The sequence below is a fragment of the Drosophila sechellia genome, chromosome 3L, assembly GCF_004382195.2.
Source record: "Drosophila sechellia strain sech25 chromosome 3L, ASM438219v1, whole genome shotgun sequence".
Lineage (NCBI taxonomy): Eukaryota > Metazoa > Arthropoda > Insecta > Diptera > Drosophilidae > Drosophila > Drosophila sechellia.
The window spans coordinates 9,571,030-9,592,558 of record NC_045951.1 but is presented as its reverse complement, the minus strand read 5'-3'; the positions used below and the strand labels follow the sequence as shown (position 1 = coordinate 9,592,558).

Sequence of the window (21,529 nt, the reverse complement as noted above, 5' to 3'; positions counted from 1 at the left end):
CCTTCGAAATAGTTCTTCTCGTCGCGAGTAATCAAAACTTGCCGTTTATTTAGTTTCTCATTTCATATTAGTTATACATCGTAGTGTAGTTGCGTATAGACATGGCTGGTCATAGTAATTGGTAAAGTCTGAGAGTTGTTGACCCGTCCTCGACCCCGCCCCGGCCTCATCCCCGCTCCATACGGCAAGATCCGGGCCCTGAGTCCGCGGCTGCTCGTCCAGCAGGCAAAGGCATCCTCATATTATTGCCTGGGGTCAGCGGGCGGACTAAAGGGCCGACCTCGGGCGTCTGGAAGGGGGACTGATGGGGCCTTATAGGGGTGGCATGATCCGAACGAGCGCGTTGCATTTCATATCCTTGAATGACATTTTCCGAACTCACAGATTTGTTTCGGCGCGGTCGCCTGGTCTCTTGTATAACTTACTTATAGCGGGATATTTGACGGTTTTTTATAATTTGCAGTTTAACAATTTCAAGGTAAATATATATATAGTATAGATATAAGCAAAAAGCATGCAAACTCAAACAATAAACATTAAGAAACCCGTGCTAGCGGCTCCAAAGGATGTGCCACGATATCGGGGAACTCATGGTTCGCCCAGTGGATTCCTTGAGCTCATCGCTGCACGGGATCTGCGTTAAATAGAATATGCTCACAATAAATAGTTTAGTAGTGCTCTTACATCTAAGACAAGGTTCAATCTCATTATCATTTTTCCGTCTTGGGTCGCATCGTTTCCATTTTTTCATTTGCTAGTTAATAGTTTAACAATCATCTTAGAATCTAGCACTATATAGCATATAGCTTATAGTTCTGGTCTCCAATCTAAGCCATACTATATGCACATGCTCCAAATATGTGTATATAGTATGGGTGCATGGAGAGTTTCGTTATCCATCGCCCTGTTTGGGCAACTTGGATCAGGGTTCCAAGCCCACGAATCATCATTAGTATTATCTCGAGTGGGTGCAATCTGATCGTGGGATCAGCGAGCATCTATTTATACGGATAATATTGAAGATGATTCACGGGTTGGTGTCACACCTGCTGTAGTATTGCATTCACCTATCATGGGTTCGTTTCGTAATATATGTATAGTATATATGGCGTCGTTAGTGGTCATTTAAGATTAGTATAACAATTGTATATATCCTATAGATAGATTGGTTCGTTAGTGTTTCGTTTTAGTAACATATACATTGATCGTTTTCAGTATTATTATGAAGTGGGTTCCATTGAATTTTATGCTGTTGTTGTTCTTGGCATCTGAATGAGTCTTTCCCAAACTTAGCCGAAAATGTGCTGGGTGCCCGGAGGCACCTTGTAGCTGGGATAGCCATTGTTCAACTGGTGCTTGGCAAAGAAGGGTGTGTAGTCCTGCTATTACACATATGCATTAATATCGGATTGATATGGATCTTAATCGGCTATATCCTACCCGGTTGACTCTCCTGGGACGGCAGACGGGGCCCAACGCCAACTGGCGTCGTTCCTCGTTCTCGCGAGCCGCGGCCTCCTTGTACTCCGGTGGTGGCCACTTCAAATCTCCGCGCAATTTGCTGCCTCCTGGAACAATAAGATCCATGTTAACTATAAGTTAACTAATTTAAGGAGATCCAAATTACCCTGATAACTGACGGCGGCTGGCTGCGAAGTGTAGACTGGCGCAGGCTTCTGGCTGACTGGAGTCTCCTTGCGCAGGGTGATGATGCCGGGACTGGCGCCCCGGTAGCTATCCTGGCCAGCGTAGGCTCCCGGATACTGCTGCTGCTGCTGCTGCTGTTGCTGTTGCTGCTGCTGCAGATCAGTCTGATCCTGCGAGTAGGGCAACTGGGGCTGCGAATAAGAATTGTATGGGGGTTGAGCATAGGTCGCGCCACCATTTTGCTGTGGGTAATAGGATGGCTGTTGCTGCTGCTGTTGCTGTTGGTACGGTGAAGCCTGGTACGATGGCTGCTGCTGCTGCTGCTGCGGCTGGTTCCACTGTGGTGGCTGATAGGGCGCCTGAGCCTGCGATTGAGGCTGATACTGCTGCTGCTGCTGCTGTTGCCACTGTGCTGCAGGCTGCTGCTGCTGGCCATCGTAAGACGGAGCACCGTACTGCTGCTGCTGCTGCTGAGATTCAACCGGTGGTGCAGTGGTGCATTGGTGCATTGGTGCAGTGGTGTTTGGTGGTGCCAACATGCATGTTCGACATGGGTTTCGGTCACAGGTTATGATTTAAATTCGTAGATGGGTGGTGTTTTGTTGGTTGGGAGGTGCATACGACACATTCACATTGGATGTAGATACAATAGATAGAATATGTTGGAGATAGAGATAGACAGAAGACCATAGTTAGAGGATGGGAGGTTGAGTTTCGAGTTAAGTATTGGTTAAGTTTAGGCGCAGTTTACAGCTGAAAGTCGCAGAGAAAGAAGCAAATGCCATTAAAGCCATAGGTTAAGTGAGTATTTGCCTAAGAACAGGAGTTAGTTAAGATTTCACCATGCAAAAGCTACTAACAAATTTTTCATTTTTAAGACGACATTACATTAAATATTCTTTAAATATGCATATTTAATTATCAAGTTGAAGGGGCATTTCTAGATAGTTTTGTCAACCATAAGATGGATTTTAAAGGGTAATATTAAGTTTAGTATAGAATGCTAGTTTAGGAAGTGTACAAAATGGAAAGTATGGTTATCCTAAGGTTCAGCCTTAAGTACAAATAAATAGTTATTAGTCTAATAAGAGATAGTAATGTTTAGTAAGTGTTTCAGAAGGGAGTTTAGTAAGTGTTCTAGATAGAAGGAGATCAACGTTGGCAGGAGACATAGACGATCGCAGCCGCAGTGCAATATGTAGCATCACTTCGCTTAGCCAAAAGTCGGGATCCAATCCGACCAAGACAGTACCTGCGGCTGCTGCTGCTGGTAGGATCCCTGGAACGGGGGATAGGCTCCATTGCCGGCGGTGAATTCACTGCGTGACTTGGGCTGCGGAGCACCAATGTGTTTCCAGCCACCACCCACATTGTTCACTGCCTGCAACTGCTCCTGCGGATAGTTGGACTGATAGTTAGTCTGGTACGGATAACCGCTGGGATCGGTTGCGGGAGCTGGAGATGGAGCTGGAACCTGGACGGGTTCCCTCGAGCGCTGCCGACCGAACTGCGCCTGTGTGTACTGCACAGGCTGTTGCTGCTGCTGCTCCTGATGCGGATAACTATCTGGGTACTGGTTGGTGGGGTAGGCGGTGCTGATGGTTTGTGGTGCCGATGGGTAGGCATTTTGTGGTGGTTGGGTGGTGCGTGGCTGGACGTTGTTATAAATGGGACCCTGCAAGTTGTCAGTGTGGTTAGGCTGGGAAATGGGAGTGCGGAGTTGGGTCTCCAAATGCTATGTACATGGCGTTTAATGCCCCACCGGGATGAGATACAAATTGTGTCAGTGGCGGATACAATTATATTTACACTCGACGCACACGAAACTTGACTATATGTATATACAATTCATTGGTTTCAATTGAGCACTTGGGCTGGCAATTTACCTGAGGTGGAGCGGCAGCTGCTGCTGTGGGGGCGTGGGCCTGCGGATAGTAGCCTCCGGCACCGGGAGCCGGACTCTGCGTCTGCGGCTGGGGGGTGAACTCCCGGATGATCCGCTCCTCGGAGGCCGGTGGCCAGGCCACACGCTTGTAGCCTGAATCAAAAAGAGCAAAAATAAAAAAATAGTTAACGATAAATACTCGGAATTCTTTCGATGATGATGCAGCTGCTCGGCGCAGCTGCCGTGCAATAACATTCAACAAAATGCGGCCAAAACGTGGGCGTCACTATAACCTTGGATGCCGCACTGCGTCCCAGTGCTAGCGAAACAATTTGAAAATGATTTAAGCCAATTAAAATTATAGCCAATGTGGAATAGCAATGTGCGAACACAAAGGAGGCGGAAAGGGGGCGGGGCCGGTCGGTGGGAATGGTGGGACTGGTGGGGATGGCGGTGCCGATTCTGCAAATCATACACGGCTGTCATTGCATCTAAATTTAGAAGATGAGAACGAGCCGAAAGCTAAGAATTTGACATTACTCATGGGGTGACGAGGATGTCGTCGCTGTACTTGCAACATGTTGCTGTTGCATTGGCAACATTTGTTTGCTCGAAATAATAATCGTTTTGGGGGATCGGGGCGATATATGTCTATATACATGCACATATGGGGTTGGTGTGAAAATGATGTGTGTGTGTTTACCCTCCAGATTTTTGTAGTTCTCGTTGATGATTTTCCACTGAGCGACCATGGTTATATGTATATTGCTCTCTACTCGCGTATCTCTTTCTATTTGGCTATCTATCTATATGGCCGATCGGGCCTTTGCGTAAGAATAAAAATATTCTCGTATAGATATCAAAAATAACAAATACACTTATATGCCAAGATGTATATGTTTGTTTTTTTGCGGCTATTTTTTGACTTGTCCGCTCGACGAAAGTCGAGAAGAGCGTTATATAATCCCGAGGTGCAATCAATTGAATTCGATATTTGGAGAGTCTGTTGATCAGGAACACCACGACTTCGACTTGGATTTTATCTGATTTATGGCTCTGAATTTTTTTAGGCTCTTTTTTGCAGATCGTAGCGCGTTTCGTTTATCCTTCGGATCGATATCGTTGAAAAATTCGAAATAAAATAATGATTCGGCAAAACACGGCGATTGAATTTGTTTTTGGTTTCTTTTTATTCAATTTCGATTTGATTCGGTTCGATTCGCGTGCGTTTGCCCAATTTAATTTCTATTTTCTATTATAGCTATTGGCTATTTCTATTTGCTAATTCGTTGATCGTTCGCGCTGCGATATGTTTGCCTTCGATGTATGCTACTAAGTGAGGAGCCAGAGAAATGCAGAGGAAATTATTGTTAGCCAGCGCCAAGATGTAGAAACATTGGCACTCGTGTGGGTTCCAACCCACACACTCGGCACACACTCGACTTTCGTATCTGTATCTTTCAGCTGTAGCTGAATCTGAATCTGAATCCGCGAGATACGCGAAAGTAAAGACTTCTCCGAGAGCTGTAGCAACTCAGAGATATCATCTAGAGGCACAGCCATGCAGATGGGTATATTCCGCGAGGATCTGCTAAGTATGCTGATCTTGATCGGGTTGGATCCCTTACCATACCCACCTCCCCATATAAAGCTGATCACATTGTTTACACACCTTCGATTTTTGTGTGATTTGTGGGCCCCACCTTGAAATACTTATCATCGTGCCCACTCCCTCACTCGCGGCAGAATATCTCAAGGTGTTTGCCGCAGCTATCTATATCTTTAATTCTATATATATATATGGTGGGGGATATATGCGCATACTTGCGGCTCTTTGCCCAGTTCTATATAGGATGCCCAAGTAGGTTGGTTGACTGTTTATTGTTATGGCGATTTGTTATGCCTGGGCGGCAAATCAAGTGGGCGCACCACACGTCCATCCATCTTGCGGATATAGCCTGATCCCGGCCAACTAACTATCTATCATCTATCTTGTGGCCAAAGCAGATATAAGTAGTTTTGTGACTCAAAAGCCAGCGAGTCGTTGGCTAAATTTAAACGGCTGTCATTTTGGGCGAACTAAAACAAATCTGTTTTTAAACGTATTCACACAGGTGTACACGGCAAAAGTTGGCTCATTAAAATTATTAGCAAGCTTGTAACTCATATGTGTGTCTGCCATATCACCCATCGAAATAATCCCTATGCTCGCGATTATTTGATATAATAGGAATGGTTTGCTCGTTAGCCATGCAACAAATTCGTTTTGACCGTCAAACGTCACAGATAAATACGAAAAATTGTACGTTCACAATATCTAGTTGCCACACAAAGAGTCATTTAATTTGTGCATGCATGACAATTAATTTTGGCTACAAACGAGCCTGTGCTTTACATATAAACCATACATACTCAACATAAATTTGAAATATGTTTATGCGCACAAAGGTATAAATTACTTAAAGGGACTACGAATTCTAATATCGAATTATTGACTATTTCGACTGGGCAGAAAATGTCTGGCAAAATTCCTAGTTAATTAAAACATTCATTGGTCCCGAACATATATATCTGTGATATATGTCTGCTCATAAAGTCAGCAATATAATTCGAAAATAGACGCATGTGATCTGTCTGCAAAGCATATAAGCTGAAGAAAAATGAAATTTTAAAGAAAAATATCAATAGCGAGGAAATTTGAAATTCGCATAATCCCTAAATGCCCAAGGTCTCTAAGTCTACTGAGTCACTGAAAAGAAGAACACTGAATCATGTGGAAGAATCCCTTGGATCACACATAATGGGATACACAAATCGGTGGGGATGTCACGCACCTTCAATACCCAGATATGGACGTGGTGATACATTATCGAATGATCGGTTAACGCCGAAATCTCGCTGCACCTCGTCGAAGGAGGCCAGGGATTTGAACTTGTGCTGCTCCTCCGCCGGCTCGAGACTTGGGAATTCGAAGGGCGAGGGCTGTGCCGCAGAACGGGGCGTGGACGGGGGCGTGGCAGCCAGCATTGACGAGGATGCCGACATGCTTTGCTGCAATGGCTCCGTGGCCGTTTTCACCAGGAGTCCAATATTGTGACCTTCGAGCTGCGGCACATGCGTGAATTTCGCCGGCAGATTAACGGGCGATGGCGGAGCTTTCGTCTGGACGGGATTGAGGCCATAGGGAGAGCTGGAGCGCTGTGGAGCGTCTATGAGTGGAGCGGGATACTTGCGAGATGGCAACGGACTGGGCGAACGACTACGCTCCCATGTTACTTCCGTTTCCGGTTTCTGAAGGGCCAACTGCCTGGGTGGAGGAGGTGGCGGCGGCGGCGACGATGGAGGCGGAGATTCTGTCGCTGGTGTGGTCACAATCTCCACGAAACTCCGCTGACGTTGCAGTTTCTCCGGTGGCACATTCTCCTTGGCCGACTGCATATCCTCCCAGGAGATCTGCCGCGAGATGTACGGACTCCGTACCTCATAGGTGGCTTTGTAGTTCTTCAAGGGTTCGTTGTGCAGATTGGCAATCCGCCACTGATCAGCTTTGTTAAGTTTGCCCCAGGTGTTTGGTGAGCAGCGCATTTCATCACAAACTGGGCAGTAGACTGAGGAGTCTCCATGGCCGCAGGATCTGTCCGTTGCTTCCTCTTCCGAACACTTTGTAAGATCTGCTGTGGCTTCACTAGCACCCAAATCTTTTTTACTATCTTTTTGGATAGCTGGTTTGTCTTCCAGCAACTCATCTTTGGAAGGTGATTCCGTCATTGCATCCTTTTTTATATCCTTTTGAACATCCAGCTTGGTGAGGGGCTTTTTCTCCCCTCCAAGTACCTTTTTACCTCCCCTTAATCCTTTTTTGGCCAGCTGCTCCTCTATTGCTTTTCTCAACTCTGTTTTGGGCAGCACCTCCTCGCTATTTACCACCTGCTCCTCCTTGCACTCCTCGAACTCCTTTTTGGCCAACTGCTCATAGTTGGCAATTACATCCGATACGTGTCTGTACTCCATGTCCGCGTCCTGTTCCTCGTCCTTGATGATTACGTGCTCCGCTTCAGAGACAGCTGGCGTTGTCCGGAGTTCTACGTGCATGAGTTTCGCGGGCTCCGATTTTTGCTCCAGTGCCACCGCAATCTTGTGCAGATCCTCCAGAGCTCGCTCCACAATGGGCACGTTTTCGGTAAGAGATTCCTCCTCCGCCTCAGCATCGGCATCCTCCTTAATCTCTTTGGAAAGCCTTTTGGGTAATCCAGCTGCCCGAGTGTAAATCTGGCGGAGTATAGCCTGCAATGGGCTTTCCACTGCCAAAATGGGTGACTGGCGATGGGCGAAGATGTCCCAGGCTTCGTTGGACGCCGAACTGAGTGGTCTGGCGGGTAGTGCTGGTGGTGGTGGCGGAGGAGGTGGCGGTGGAGTTGCTGTTGGTGGTATTGGTGCCGGAGTTGATACTGGTGTGGTCCGAGCGCTCCTTTGCAGCGCCTGTTTGGCATTCTCCATATAGGCATCGATTTGGAGCAGGTGCTCCGCTATGGATTGCTGGATGTGGGCATACTTAGCCTCCAGCTGGGCAATTTCAACATGTGCCTCATGCTGCTTCTCCGTTGTGGTCTCAAGACTGTAGATGCGTCCCTGTCTTTTAGTCTGATTTTCCTTAGCTTGCGAATCCTGGCCAGACTTGGATCGCATTATCGGCGAAGGCAAGGGCGGTGGAACTGGAGTGGTTGGCGTACTGCTCGATTGCCGTTGGAGCAACTTAATCCCACCGGTGGCACTCACATAGGTGGGACTCTCGGTTCGGGGCTGGATATCCTCCATCTCCTGGTGATCCTGCAGATACGAACAGGCGTCGTCGTATATCTGCTGGGCACTCAGCTTGAGCTGGTCCGCCGATGCCTCCACGCGAATGGGCACAATGCGAGTGTTGGCCAACGGACTTGGATTCGGATTAACAGGACTGATGCTCCCATTTGTGGCCAAAGCCAAAGCCATCTGCTGCTGCTGCTTAACTGCCACGTTGTCAATTACCATTCGCCCTGCTGTCTTCGCTTGATTGAGATTCGGGGCAGCTGGCGACACCGGTGTCGGTGGCAGCGGCAAGGTCTCCAAATCCACATCTTGACCAGAATTGGGCTCATCCTCGCTGTCGCCGTCGTGGCCATATGAGATCTTCACCTCAGTGGCCAGTTTTATGCACCGCCGTTGGACTTTTGGCTTTGAGGTTCTCGGCTTAGGTGGCGGCAATTCCGGAGCACCCACTGTCCGTTTTCGGGATCGGCTACGATCCAGGGAATGCGCCTGCCTCTTGTATCTTGGCCTATATGGAGTGATTTGAGTGGGCAGAGTTGGTGTGGTGGACCTTTTCTGGGCCAATTGCTCGTAGTACTCACATCGTGGAGCCACCAAACCCAAATCCACATCGGCTGCCTTGGTTTCTGGAGCGGAGAAGCCTTTCGATACGGGAGTTTGATGGAAAACCTCCGCCAGATCGCGTTCTTCGGTGACCTTTTGGGGCGTTTTCGATCTCTCTTTGGAGCCACCATCGCGACGTCGCTGCTCTCTCACTTGTTTGGCGGTGGGTTCGATAACCAGGGTGGGACTCTGGAACTTCTCCATCAGAGCCTCAATACTGTGCGATGGACTGCAGGAGATCTGATGGCTCTGTTCGGTATTGATGGATGGTTGATCCTGCTCAGCCGGAGGCCAGCTGTGATCCCGTTTGAGCAGATGCCTCTTGGTGGCCAGACGGTTGATTTTCAGCACCGTGTCCCGATCGATAGTGATGTCCTGCTGGTGAGTGAGATAGTCTGTTTTGATCTGGTTGAGCAGCTGCTGGTGCAGCGTGTGATGCAGTGCATCCACATCGCCTCGCTGACGCGGGCGGCTCTGCCTTTCAGTGGGGTAGAAATCTTTGTGGGGTAAGTCCCCTTAATTTATTTAAATTTATCTGTAAAAAACACTAATATTGGACGAGCACTGGGACTGTAGTTGGCTGTTTTGTTGAATGTTTCTACACTGTTTCTTTTTGTCTCGGCAACATAAAATAAACGCGCACAGACAAAAATCCAAAAAATAGGTATAACTTACCACATTTGGCTTGTTGTTCTTCCTCTTCGACGGCGCGCAGAACGGCCGAGTTGGCCAAGTTCAGGGGCTTCGTTATTTGCTCGTCGACTTCAATCCTAAAAAATAACGTATGCAAACAATGCAATTAGTAAAATCAGTGCACATCGTTTAATGTATTAGGTAAAATTTCAAATTTCGCGGCAAGTACTGCTTGTGTGTGCTACACTGCTTCGCCTGCTTGCAAGCAGTTGGCGCCAAATTTAAATTTATTTTTAAACATGCTCGCAGGCATGTATCGATTGTTATGCGTTCTTTTGGCCATAGTTTTAGTTTTATACATATGAAAAGGCAAAAATATAATCTACGACTTCACTTTCTTAGATATACAATACGTACATTACCTTAATATTTCGCTTTCGATTTGTATAATCACGTTTAATAAGTAAAATGGTATAAATAAACTAATGATCGTATGCACTTTTTGCACGATAAGCCAATTAAACTTATTGAAAATGAAAGCCCTTCTAACTAAAGCGTTATACATTTTGGCTTCTGTTATTACATATAGATTCCGCCACCCCCTGGTGCATCCGATTAAGCGAAAGTTACGTTAATCCATGGGCATAAATTAATGATAGCACCCTGCGATGTCCTGACATTGAAAATTAGCAAGCACGCTCCGGCCCACGCTGACCCCAAAAGACTAATCCAATCTGACAGGTGAAAGTGCGCCGGCGGATATAAAAATGGCTGACAGCGGCGGAAACTGCACCACATCCTATCCAGCAGCAGTTCCAGCAAGGCAATGATGTTCCGCTCCGTGATCCCAGTGCTCCTGTTCCTGTTCCCGCTCCTGCTATCCGCCCAGGCCGCAAACTCGCTGCGGGCTTGTGGCCCAGCATTGATGGACATGCTGAGGGTGGCCTGCCCCAACGGATTCAATTCGATGTTCGCCAAACGAGGCACCTGTGAGTATCGGCTGCATTTTGGGGTTTGGGGTTTCCAAACGGCACGAACTCACTTATTTTACTTGCAGTGGGCCTATTCGATTATGAGGACCACTTGGCGGATCTGGATAGCTCCGAATCTCACCACATGAACTCACTGTCGAGCATTCGGCGCGATTTTCGCGGCGTTGTCGACTCCTGTTGCCGCAAATCGTGTTCCTTGTCCACGTTGAGGACATACTGCGACTCCTAAAAATGCTGCGATACCTGTGCCATCAGTTCACATACATAATTATATGCGACATGTTACGTAAAAGTATTAAGTATAAACTATATGCACGGCTTTGAGACATAAAAGTAAAATAAACAAGCGCAATTCGAAATATCGATTTTTTAATTGCTTCAAACAGGGGAGAAGTGGAGTAATATTAAAATATTATTTATATTTTGATAATATTTTTGTTTTTATAAATTATTTTTAGCCTTTAAAAGTTTTACAAACAGATACATTAAATGTTTGGCAAAAGAACAATATGAACAATTTTAAACACACTTTGATATATCCAAATTCTATTATAACAATGTTTATTTTTTCCATACGAAAATATGCTCCTTTGAGCGGAAGGAAAAGCGAATTTTGATTTAAATCGCAGCAAGTTGGGTGGAAATTTTGCACACAAACAAAACTATGCCTTTCGCTTGCCTGGTGATTTTCTTTAAGCTGGCGAAAAGAGTTTACAACTTTAATTATAATTTGCTTGAAATGTTTTGCCTTCAACGCATCATCTTAATCTGGCCGAAATGTTTTGCCTCTACAAAACGAGATAACAAACAGAAATATTTAAGCTAAGAAAATGTGCCTGCTGAGATAAGACCTTAAAGAATTTATGGACGACAAAGTCCGGAGATAATCGCCAAGCTTTAAGCTTTTCCGGCAATTTAAGACGAACATCAGCTATTCCTCATTAGATCCGACATTGACCTTTTAGCTGGGAACATTCGAAAAGAAATCACTCACATCTGTCGGCCTCAACTTTAATTAGTTGATTAATTTGAAGGAATTGTAAACATTGTGACAACCTCATTCGCCGCAGGCCCATGTTGGCTCAAATATAAAGATGGATAGATAGATAGACATTCAATTCATTGAATTTTGATAGAGATTTGCTCAAATATTTGCCCAAATATCCACTTAGTGGCGTTCGCTCAATTAACAGCACAGCTTTTAATTATTTTCTGTTCGAAATTTGATTGGTTAATTTTCCGATTTCCCTGTGATTCACCGATGGGCAGAAAGTCAAGAGATGCCTCACTACTTTTTTGGCTAGACGCCTGCCGCTTGTTTGTTGACATTGTTTTAGTTGTTCTTTTTTTCGACTCGATTCTGTTGCATTAAATCGGTGCACTAATGCTAAACTGGATGACTCATCGACTGGCTGACGTCTTGAATTATTTTTAATCACTTTACACGCGCAGAAATTAATTGGTATTTTCGGATAGCTTAATATATGGAAGATCATGATCAACTTATATATACTTGTAGAACTTTATTTCTAAAGGTAATAATATTACTGGTAGCATGTCAAGTAATCTATCTTGAGGATTTTTATCCAAACGGATTCAATTTAAACCTATAACCTTCCGATTATTTCAAACAATATTTTATTTGCATATTTTGTAAACAATGCTACACTGTTTAATATTATCACAATAAGAGTTCCTAAAAGGTTTATCCATATATTAGATCTGACTAATATTCGAAAATATTAGTTGTGTATTTAAGTCAGCTGGAAACATTCTAAGATCAAGCTCTGGCATCCCATCTGCTCCTTTTTGCTTGTTCACACTTGACTGGCGTTATATAAAATGTATCTTTTGGGTTGCTCCCGCTACACGTACATTTTATTTTCGAAGTTTCAACTTGGTCGAAGCCTTGGCTCAGCTGTTTTTGGGAAAAGTTGCTCCCTAATTCGGGAAAACACGTTACGCACACTCACGCTCGCGAATATGCGATTGAAAGTTTCGAGTTTTAAGTATTCAGTTGTCAGCTTATAGTTTTCAGTTTTTGGGCTCTGGTAATTAAATTTCAAAGACTCCGTTGCAGTTGAAAACGTTTTGTCGCACGCATAGTCACCGAATAACTGAAAGCCACTTAAAGTTTTTTGCTCACCAGAGCAGATCACCACTATATCTATCTGGCGGATCGTATCTGATCGTTTTGTCGACTAGAGGTGAGGTGAGGTGCGACTGAGGCCGGTTTATTCAAACAACAATGCCAGCGATATATGTACGTATGTGTACGTATGTGGAGGCACTACGACGAGATGGTGTTATTGTTGTGGCGACAACAGCATCAGCTACAAATGAATCTCGAGTCGGAAAAGCATCGCTGAGATACGCGTCGCCGTGTGTTGCCTGTAAAGCTTTTTGGTAATTACAATTAAACGTCAAAGCATTTAATTGTAGGCGCTGTTCGTGTTGTTTTTGACGCAATCGTGTTTTTGAGTATCTGTGTGCCACAGCAACAAATTGGCAGCAGTTGCAGTTGCAGTCGCTGCCTCAGTCGACGCTGCAGTCGCGCTGCGATGCACAAAGTGAGGGGCACACCTCCTCTAAATCCCCTCCCCTGTGTGCCCACTAATTAATGTGTTTTGTGCACCTGTTTTGTGGCAGCGGATTTTGTATCTGTCAAAATAGAACAGCCAGCAAAGGAGGCTTTCAGTGGAGCTTGTGTTACCAACGCATTTCCAGGGCTTTGAAGAATAAAAAAAGATCATTAGAGTTCCTTTCAAGTATCATGTGTCTTTGAACTAAAATGGGACTCTTATTGAAAAAATATATGTTATTTAAAACTGAACTATTTTAACTGAACTTTTCTTGATAAAAGATCGTTTTAAAAAATTTGATTCTTAAAAGAAAAGTGCCTATAAATATTATATTTAGAATTGGTTTAAGATTAGATTAAAACACTGACTTAAAGATATATAGATGCTATTAAGCGCTTGCAACGGCTGCTTTTAAAGCCCCTCGATGACCCTAAAAAGTGAATAGAAATTCCGCTAGGGAATATGTATCCCGGCTAAGAGAAAAGCAAACGCACCTACCCCATCGACCATTTCGCAAGCATTTTCCCCCAGCTGGCTGTTTTCATCTATTTTATGAAATTATGCATTTAAATGTATGATAATCATTTCGCTTGGGCAAACAAGCTCTATTTTCTTTTTCTTATTTTTAATCATTTCCCCCCTCCAACCCGCACCAGCCCGTTACTTACCCCTCGCCGCCGAAGGCTTTCAGCTCGCGGTTCAAGGTGGCCTTCACGTTCTCCTGGGAATAGAGGCCCATGGGCGAGTTGAACTGCTTGTGCACCAGCTTCCGTTGTAGGGCGGCCATTTTGTATGTATGTCTTTGGTTGTTTCCTTTCTGGACTGCTTCTTCCTGCGGAGTTGCGAGTTGCTTCTTGGGGAAATGTTTTACTTCGGTTGCTTGTTGGCTGGCCTTTGTTTGCCTTGAAGCTTCTCTGTCGTCGGCTACTGCTTGAAATGTCTATGGGTCTTTGGAAGTTTTTCAAAAATATTGTTGATAAAAAATATTTTTTAAAATCTTCGACGCGACTTAGTTCCGCTTATCGGGTTTCTTTTGTTGTTCTTCTTTGCTGGCGGTATGTGGGCGAATTCGGAAAAAAGGAATCCTAAGCACTTTCCCCTACTTCAGTTGGTCTTAATGTTAATCGTTAAATGTCGGTCGTTGTTCGTTCTGTAATTGAAATGCAAAATAACACTGAATGAGATAATGAGGTAAGTGAAAACTTAATTTGAAAAGTAGTTGGCAATAATGTGATTAAGTTTCAATGGCAGCGTTTAATTAATTCTTAAACAAGCTGGTCATGAAAGCTAATTGGCTGAGTAGTAATTGAGTTCCTTATACTGGCATAACAAGTGTTATAGTTTTATTAAACTATGAAATTGCAAATCATTTATTTAATCGTGTAGTTTGCCATGGAAAATATGTTCAACAAATTGCCTGTCTATAATGCAAGCACATTTACTTTGCTTAACATAATTAATAAAAGTGTTAACACTTTATTAAAAACCTGCAAATGTAATGTACAAATGCAAATAAAACAATTCGTCTGTATTATTTAATAACGACCGAAGCACTTTTATTTGCTATTTCTGTTAACCTTGTATAACTTATCACTAAATTCTCCTATAAATATATGTAAACATCTAATTATAAACACAAAACAAAAACGAGGAGACTCAAACAAGTATTTGAAACAAGAGCAAAATAATTTTAAAAATATTTCCAGCAGCACCAGCACTTCAATGTCAACGGTCTATATATACAACTTTATTGCCATCAAAAACTGTAGATATACATATATAGATTTTATAGTTAAAAGTCGTTCAATTGCAAACATGAATCAATTGCCATTGGCTAAAACTGAATTCATTTTGATTTTACAGCTGTGGCTAACAAATTACAATTGTGGAATTTCGTACGAACTATCGAAAATATGCAAAACGGCACGTATAGTATTTATTTTTCCTATTTCCTGAGACACTCACTCACTACTGTCACATTTAGAAATGTATCTTAAACTAATTTGAGCACCGCCTGGCTGGGCAAAACAAAAAGTATTTTATCTTTTCCTGTGTGTGTGTGTGTTCATCAGACGATTTTGTTTGTCTTGCTATTTTGTGCGTTGGCCTAAAAATAGAGCCAAAAATATTGAAGTGTGCTCATTTTTTTTTTTTGCCACACTCATATTTTCCACACACACTCGAATATCGGCGCCTTCTCTCTCGAAGTCTCTATTTTGAAATTGAAATTCCCGCCTTGTGTGTCACCTCAAATAAAATTAGCAACTGGGAGGAAGAGATACCATTATTTAGATTTGCGTCAGGAAAGCGTATGAAAATCATAGGGCATGTACCCATTGCTATATGGAAAATGCAATAAAAGATACTTGAAATTATCGTAATGAAGTATTTTTGTGTTTGCAGGCATTTTATGCCGTTTAATTGCTTCTGGTTGCTGCTTTGCTGTTGCATGTTGCTGCTGTTGCTGCTGTTGCTGCTGTTTGTGTTGCAGCTGCCACAGCTGCTGCCCCCGTAAGCACGCAATATTCATTCTGGCTGGGCCAAAGGAAGCGGACCAAGAATCGCACAAATTAATCAACATTTAATAAAATATTATGCAAATTACACACAAAAGGCAGGAAGGCAGCGCAATACGGCGTGAGAGAAAAGAGCGCCAGCAGCAGCAACAAGGGCTTGCCACTTGATGTCCCAATTAAAGTTTAACGCAAAACTCATACAAAATCACACATACACACGCACAGCACACACACACGGAGGCACACAAACAGGTGCGTGCTGCAACTCTGTACATAGCACACGAATTGAAAGGGAATTTGCATAAAAAATTCCTGCAAAAAAATTTTTCAAAAAATGAACAAAATGAGCAAGAGCTTATAACCCTGTGCCATATGCCAGCCCACACAATTTGGAGCAACGCTTTCAATACCCTTTCCTTAGCACAAAAAATTATCAGCCGCAGGACATGTGTACATTTAAATTAAAACAGAGTTGCCGAGTTGCAGCGTATCGAGTTTTTCACACCATTTGTTTGACGTTATGAAATTGTAGTGGCCTCTTGAACGCCAGCGATGGACAGTCAATGTGGAAAATTGAATGTTTCGCTTTAAAAATAATGTTGCCCCAGCAACAGAACAGTCAATCAGCCAATATGTCACATGGCACTGCCTTGAGCCAAATTTTTAAATAATATTTGTCTGCAATTACTCAATATTTTAGAGGTAGATGAAACGTATATATTTCAACGTGCGATTTGCTTTTGAAAATTTATGCAACCAAGCCTAAGGGATTTGGCATTTGAATTTCAAATATAGGAGATTACTAATAAGTGCCATAAAAACCTATAATAATAATAAAACAAAATTCATAAACTAATCATATTTTTTATGCAAAATTTATTTTTATATAATAGTCTTTAGCTATGTACTAAAAATATAAGTAATAGAATGGTTGATATTTTCAGGCATATTTTTAATCAACAAGTAACACTTGTATGTGAGGCTGTAAATATTTAAAGACTGAATTTTCTTTTCTTTAAAAAATTCTCGATAAATTGCTGGAGAAATCCCTGGCAGATTTTACTGTGTCCTGTCCATTAATTACTAAAATTAAATTGGCATTCTTCAGGTGAGAGTATAGCATCTTCCCCACAACCCAATTTACATCTACGAGTATCCCCTGTTCATTTTTCAGTGTCTTTATTTTGTCATCGACATCATTATCATCGCTGGCATAGCCATCGGTTCGACTCCATGGCATTTGTGTGTGTGTGCCTGTCAAATTTGAGAGTGCTATATAAACTATAATCGTGTCTAAATGTGTGCGTGTGTGCACACATACGTGTGCATTGGAATCAGGTGCAAATATTGTTAGATTTTCGTCGAGGCGAGACATCTCGCAAATCTGGTTGTCGACGCATATGTATGTCCTTATGTGTGTGGATCTCGAGAATTTCACATTCACATCCTCGTCTGTATCCACATCCCAAATCCCGAAACTGGATGAAAGCTGTTGATTTAGCCAGCCATGTTTTTGCTGATTTCATTATTAAAATACAGCAGCATTGTGCTGCGACGACAGCTCTCGATTTTGTTGAATTGCTTGAATATTTTATGCGGCCGCCACACAAACACAGAAGTATTTAAACAAACGGCTGCAATTTGATCATTCAATATTGAACACCTGAAGAATTTTCGCACTTGTAATTGAGTGACAAAAACAAATTTCAATCTAAATATTTGTGGATGCAAGATTGAAGTGATTTATTAGCCTAGTTAAATTATTTGGCAAAACTAGAAACTGTTAATTATATTTTTAAAGCAGGCGTTTATTTGGTTAATTATTCTAAGATTTCAATTTGATATTCCAAAAAAAAGTATCCATAAATCTATAAATATATTTTTATTTTTATTAAGAATGAACAATTTCAGGCAAATTTCGTGCAATTTAAAAATTCTTAAGAAAAATTCCATGTATATTATTTATGATTTCTGGAGCATATCTTTTAACAAATTATAAATCAGATTTAATTTTAATTTTCGTTTCGTAAATGTCTGAAATATTTCTGCATAACTGGCTTAAAAACTCGAGCAATTTTCAGCTAATTTGTTTTCGGTGCAAGCCACTTGTTTTTAGTTTAGAAGTAGGTGGTTGGGCTTTGCACTTAAGCACACTAATGTTCACCAAATAAACACACACACACGCACACTGGTCTGGCTTAGGTGTAAGCACACATACACACACACACACTGGGGGAAAATTCGTATTTATTTGGTTTAATGTGGGTGCTTACCGTTTGTAACAATTTGGCGCTGCTTAATCCAAAAATAACGCCATCCAATTGCTAGAGTTGCCTTCAGAGTGCTGCCCGGAATTTCGGCCACTTTCCCGCCCCCGCCCCGCCCCGCTGCACTTTCTTATTGCACTTTCACCTTGCCCAACCCACCCCTTGTCATTATGAGTGCGTGTGGGTGAGTATCTGTGTGCAGGGTTTTTGGATTATTGAGGAGCGCGAAAGCGAAGGCGAACGCGTCCGCCGAAAACCGGCGTTTTGTAAGCGCACCATCGGCCAACTGAAACTGAAACTGAAAATAAAACAGCAACAGAAGCGAAGCAGCGTCGAAAACGCTCAACTTTACGCAATGATCATCGGCGACGGCGCCTTTCCTTTCCTTTGGCTTTTCATTTTCATTTTTATTTGTATTTTCATTTCGCTTTTGTTGTATTCCGTTTCATCCGTCTACATTTTCACATCTTTGGCAGCGACGGAGAAGAGGAAGCAGCAGCTGCTGCGGATCGCCGGAATGTATCTGTATCCACGGGCGAGCGAATGCGTGGACGCAGATACAATCTGGCACACTGGCTGCCAAAATATGGTGCATTGTTGTGAGATAGATATATACGTAAAAAACTGTTCTTAAATTATATTTTTGTATTAAATGCTCCTTTTGCAAGCAAATGTTCAAGGCGAAATACTAAGTCATTAAAAGCAATATAAAAGCATAATAGTTCTAAGAAATTCAGCAATTTTAATGGGGTGCTTTCTATTAAAATTAAAAAAATAATATTTCACAGATGGATTACTACTTGTAATACTATAGAATCACTGCACACCTATATTTATTATAATTTAAGAAACATATTGATATATTTGTAGCCAGAGAACGAGAGTTCAATTAATTAAAATGATTTATTTTTCACAAGCCGAACCGCTTACGCATTTGCACATATGGATGAGTGACTTTTATTACCTAATTAACAATAATGATGGCATTAAATTAAAATACATTGAGGCCCATCTGGCAGATATTCAAAACATCGACATCAGAATTACCACCTTGAGTTCTTGAATTGAAGACAGTGCAGGAAAGCTCAAAAGCTAGGCAATGGGTATGAAAATGTGTCCAAAATACCCACAAATTTTCGATGCTGATTCATTGCAGGAACACCTTCTTTTTCCAACCACCACTGTAAGTTGGCCACATATTTAGACCGCTTTTTGCCCACCCGCCAGCAAGAACAACAAATAAAACGAATAGTTTAAAAAAAAAAAATTATGAAAAAAAATAGGAGAGCGGCAGAAAAAATGAATTATATATGTATAAAAAATATTTGGTCGCCGTCGATGAGCGACAAGATGGAGACAGCGGCAGCGAAAGATGGATAGATACATTTTTATCTGTAGCTATAGATTGTATATGCAGGCTATATGGCCCGACTATTACAGCATTTTTACTGCCGCACCCCTCATTTCCCCCCTCCCCCCGCAACATAACACGGCACGTCTCTAATATTCTATTTTTGAGCGTAGTTCTTGGTTTTTCTTTAATTTTATTTATTTGATTTTCGTTCTGGCTTTCCACGTCCTCGCCAGCGATGTCAACATTTTTACCCTCCGGACTTTTATATTTCTTTTCTTTTTTTTTGTATTTTTGGTAAGCGATTTTCCCCCCGTACCATGAACACAGCACAAAGAAAGAGTCCATATAGAAATCGAGGGGAAATGGGCAAGAAATGCGCTTAAAATGCCATTTAATTGTTTCACTTGCAGCAAAATGGTTTTTCAGTATTTTTGTGATTCAGTTTTCAGTTTTTGGTTTTGTGCTTTCTGGCTTTTTGGTTTTTCTCGCGGTTGAAGTTGATTTTATTTTGCCAGCCATTACGGCTCCCCTTTTTAATTGTGCTTTAAATGCTAATTAGCTTTGGTGTGTGTGTGTGCTGGATGCAAATGCAATGGACATTTATATATATATAAAATATATATCGCTTTGGTTTTCCTTTAATGCATTTTATTTAATTAATTTTTTATGGCTCTTTCGCGGCGGGGAGTTTTTCATATTTTTTGCATTGTTCGCCACTATTTGCAGGTGACACATTTTCTGGCATTTATTTTTGGGTTTTCTGGTGCAGCACGCACACACACACACACGCACCCACACACACACACAAATTACACTCTGTATGCCCACACACAAAGAGGTGCACCTGTCGCCGATGCACTGGCGTTGCACTGACGTACCGTACCGGACTCTAAATTCGGACTCGGGATTGTCGGCACACTCGGAACTAGGAGCTGGCTGATGTGGTGACCACGTTCGCGACCACGGTGCGAATTATTATTGTTACTCGGCGCTCAACGAAAGTCGCTGCTAGCGCTGCTGCTGTCGACGGAAAAGTTCGCGAAAGCAGCAAAAGTTGCTCTTGCTCTAGTTGCCTTTTAATAATATATTTTCATATTCATGGAAAATCGCTGACGATGACACCCCATCGGGGTGTATCTTTGTGTGTGCGGCACCCAGCCCAATCCTCCCGCTTGGCCAAAAAGCATAGTACGCCCACTCACACCTGATTATAAATTAGCCACGGACATTGGGCTAATCACATATGCCCCCTGTTCCACTCGCCGAAGGCAACAGGAAAATAAGGAAAAGAGCACTTCAAGCCAAGAAGCGCTAGTGGAAAAGCGATAAATATTCAGCACCAACACACACACACACATGCAGACACACAGTGGCATGTGTGCTAAACCAGCTAATTAACAAGAAAACAACGATTCCGATATATGTAGTACATTTCTTCCCCACCTATTCACACGCACACGATTTCAATTTTATATGCATGTTCCTCTAAATATTGAACGTTTATTTTTGGATTTTTGGAAAGCCATTGAAAACGTTTTCAATGCCCTGCAAACACACCGGGTTATATCGACTAGATGCATGGTTTAGTTTATTTAAGTTTCATATTTTTTCATTGCACACTTTTGGCAGCGCCGACAAGCTGGGCTTAAATTGGATTTCTATTTGCAGTTGATTGAAGTGAAACCGCACACAATTGAAATTTCTGCACAGAGGCGAAAATCTTGCTCATATATTTGTTTTGCAAATATCGTAAGGTAGTGTTCATTTACTTAATACGATTTAAATCGGAGAATAAACAATAAACTACTAGTATATTACACTAAGATAGAATCTTAATCTGCTAGTCTTTTTTATAAAAATAGCTTACCTTTATGTTTAAATACTTAATTTTTTTAATAAGACTTAATAAGCAATAATAAGTATTGTTTATAGATGGAGTGAAAAAGTAATGTGAATAATGTTCTGCTCATACTTTTAAGAAAGCATTTCTGATGATAATTAAGTTAAGAGTGGAAGTTATCCTTATTGTATTCTAAATAGCATGGCATTTTCTAAAATATTTATTTAAGCAATATCTTAGCACACATTTTTTCCAGTGTGATATTCGAGCACGGCATTAGACAGGCGTCTGTTAACACACGTTTCGATATTTGTTCTTTATCCCGCTCATTGTTTGTGCGTTGAGTATTTAGACCCGTGTCTCGTTGAGTAGAAGGGTATACTATATTCATTGAAAAGTATGTA

The 21,529-nt window shown here is 42.3% G+C and overlaps 2 protein-coding genes across 16 annotated transcripts; one reads left to right on the top strand and one right to left on the bottom strand.

Moving 5' to 3' along the window:
- Nucleotides 1–9: 9 nt before the first annotated feature.
- Nucleotides 10–20,256, bottom strand: LOC6605106 (mediator of RNA polymerase II transcription subunit 15). Of its 15 annotated transcripts, XM_032719965.1 has the most exons (9): nucleotides 17,938–18,233; nucleotides 13,817–14,298; nucleotides 9,617–9,711; nucleotides 6,367–9,438; nucleotides 3,534–3,685; nucleotides 2,900–3,322; nucleotides 1,628–2,114; nucleotides 1,441–1,568; nucleotides 10–1,379 (listed from the first exon to the last, which is right to left on the bottom strand). In XM_032719965.1, the coding sequence occupies exons 2-9, from the start codon at nucleotides 13,933–13,935 to the stop codon at nucleotides 1,290–1,292; spliced, it is 4,566 nt and encodes a 1,521-aa protein (XP_032575856.1). In that variant the 5' UTR covers nucleotides 13,936–14,298; nucleotides 17,938–18,233; the 3' UTR covers nucleotides 10–1,289. The 15 variants fall into 15 exon arrangements, with proteins under 15 accessions (XP_032575856.1, XP_032575842.1, XP_032575844.1 ...); XM_032719951.1 differs by lacking the exons at nucleotides 6,367–9,438; nucleotides 17,938–18,233 and adding an exon at nucleotides 20,164–20,256 and having other exon boundaries at nucleotides 10–1,382; nucleotides 1,628–2,117; nucleotides 13,817–14,096; XM_032719953.1 differs by lacking the exons at nucleotides 6,367–9,438; nucleotides 17,938–18,233 and adding an exon at nucleotides 20,169–20,254 and having other exon boundaries at nucleotides 10–1,382; nucleotides 1,628–2,117; nucleotides 13,817–14,096.
- On the top strand, nucleotides 10,383–10,926 carry LOC6605107 (probable insulin-like peptide 5). Its single transcript, XM_002029912.2, has 2 exons — nucleotides 10,383–10,563; nucleotides 10,632–10,926. Exons 1-2 carry the CDS (start codon nucleotides 10,401–10,403, stop codon nucleotides 10,793–10,795), a joined length of 327 nt encoding a protein of 108 aa, XP_002029948.2. The 5' UTR covers nucleotides 10,383–10,400; the 3' UTR covers nucleotides 10,796–10,926.
- Nucleotides 20,257–21,529: the final 1,273 nt, after the last annotated feature.

Coding starts and splice junctions, on each gene's coding strand:
- LOC6605107 (XM_002029912.2), top strand. CDS start 10,401: ATGATGTTCCGCTCCGTGATCCCAGTGCTCCTGTTCCTGTTCCCGCTC. Junction 10,564..10,631: donor GTTCGCCAAACGAGGCACCT/GTGAGTATCGGC, acceptor TTTTACTTGCAG/TGGGCCTATTCGATTATGAG.
- LOC6605106 (XM_032719965.1), bottom strand. CDS start 13,935: ATGGCCGCCCTACAACGGAAGCTGGTGCACAAGCAGTTCAACTCGCCC. Junction 9,439..9,616: donor AGAACAACAAGCCAAATGTG/GTAAGTTATACC, acceptor TACCCCACAAAG/ATTTCTACCCCACTGAAAGG. Junction 3,323..3,533: donor CAGCTGCCGCTCCACCTCAG/GTAAATTGCCAG, acceptor GACAACTTGCAG/GGTCCCATTTATAACAACGT.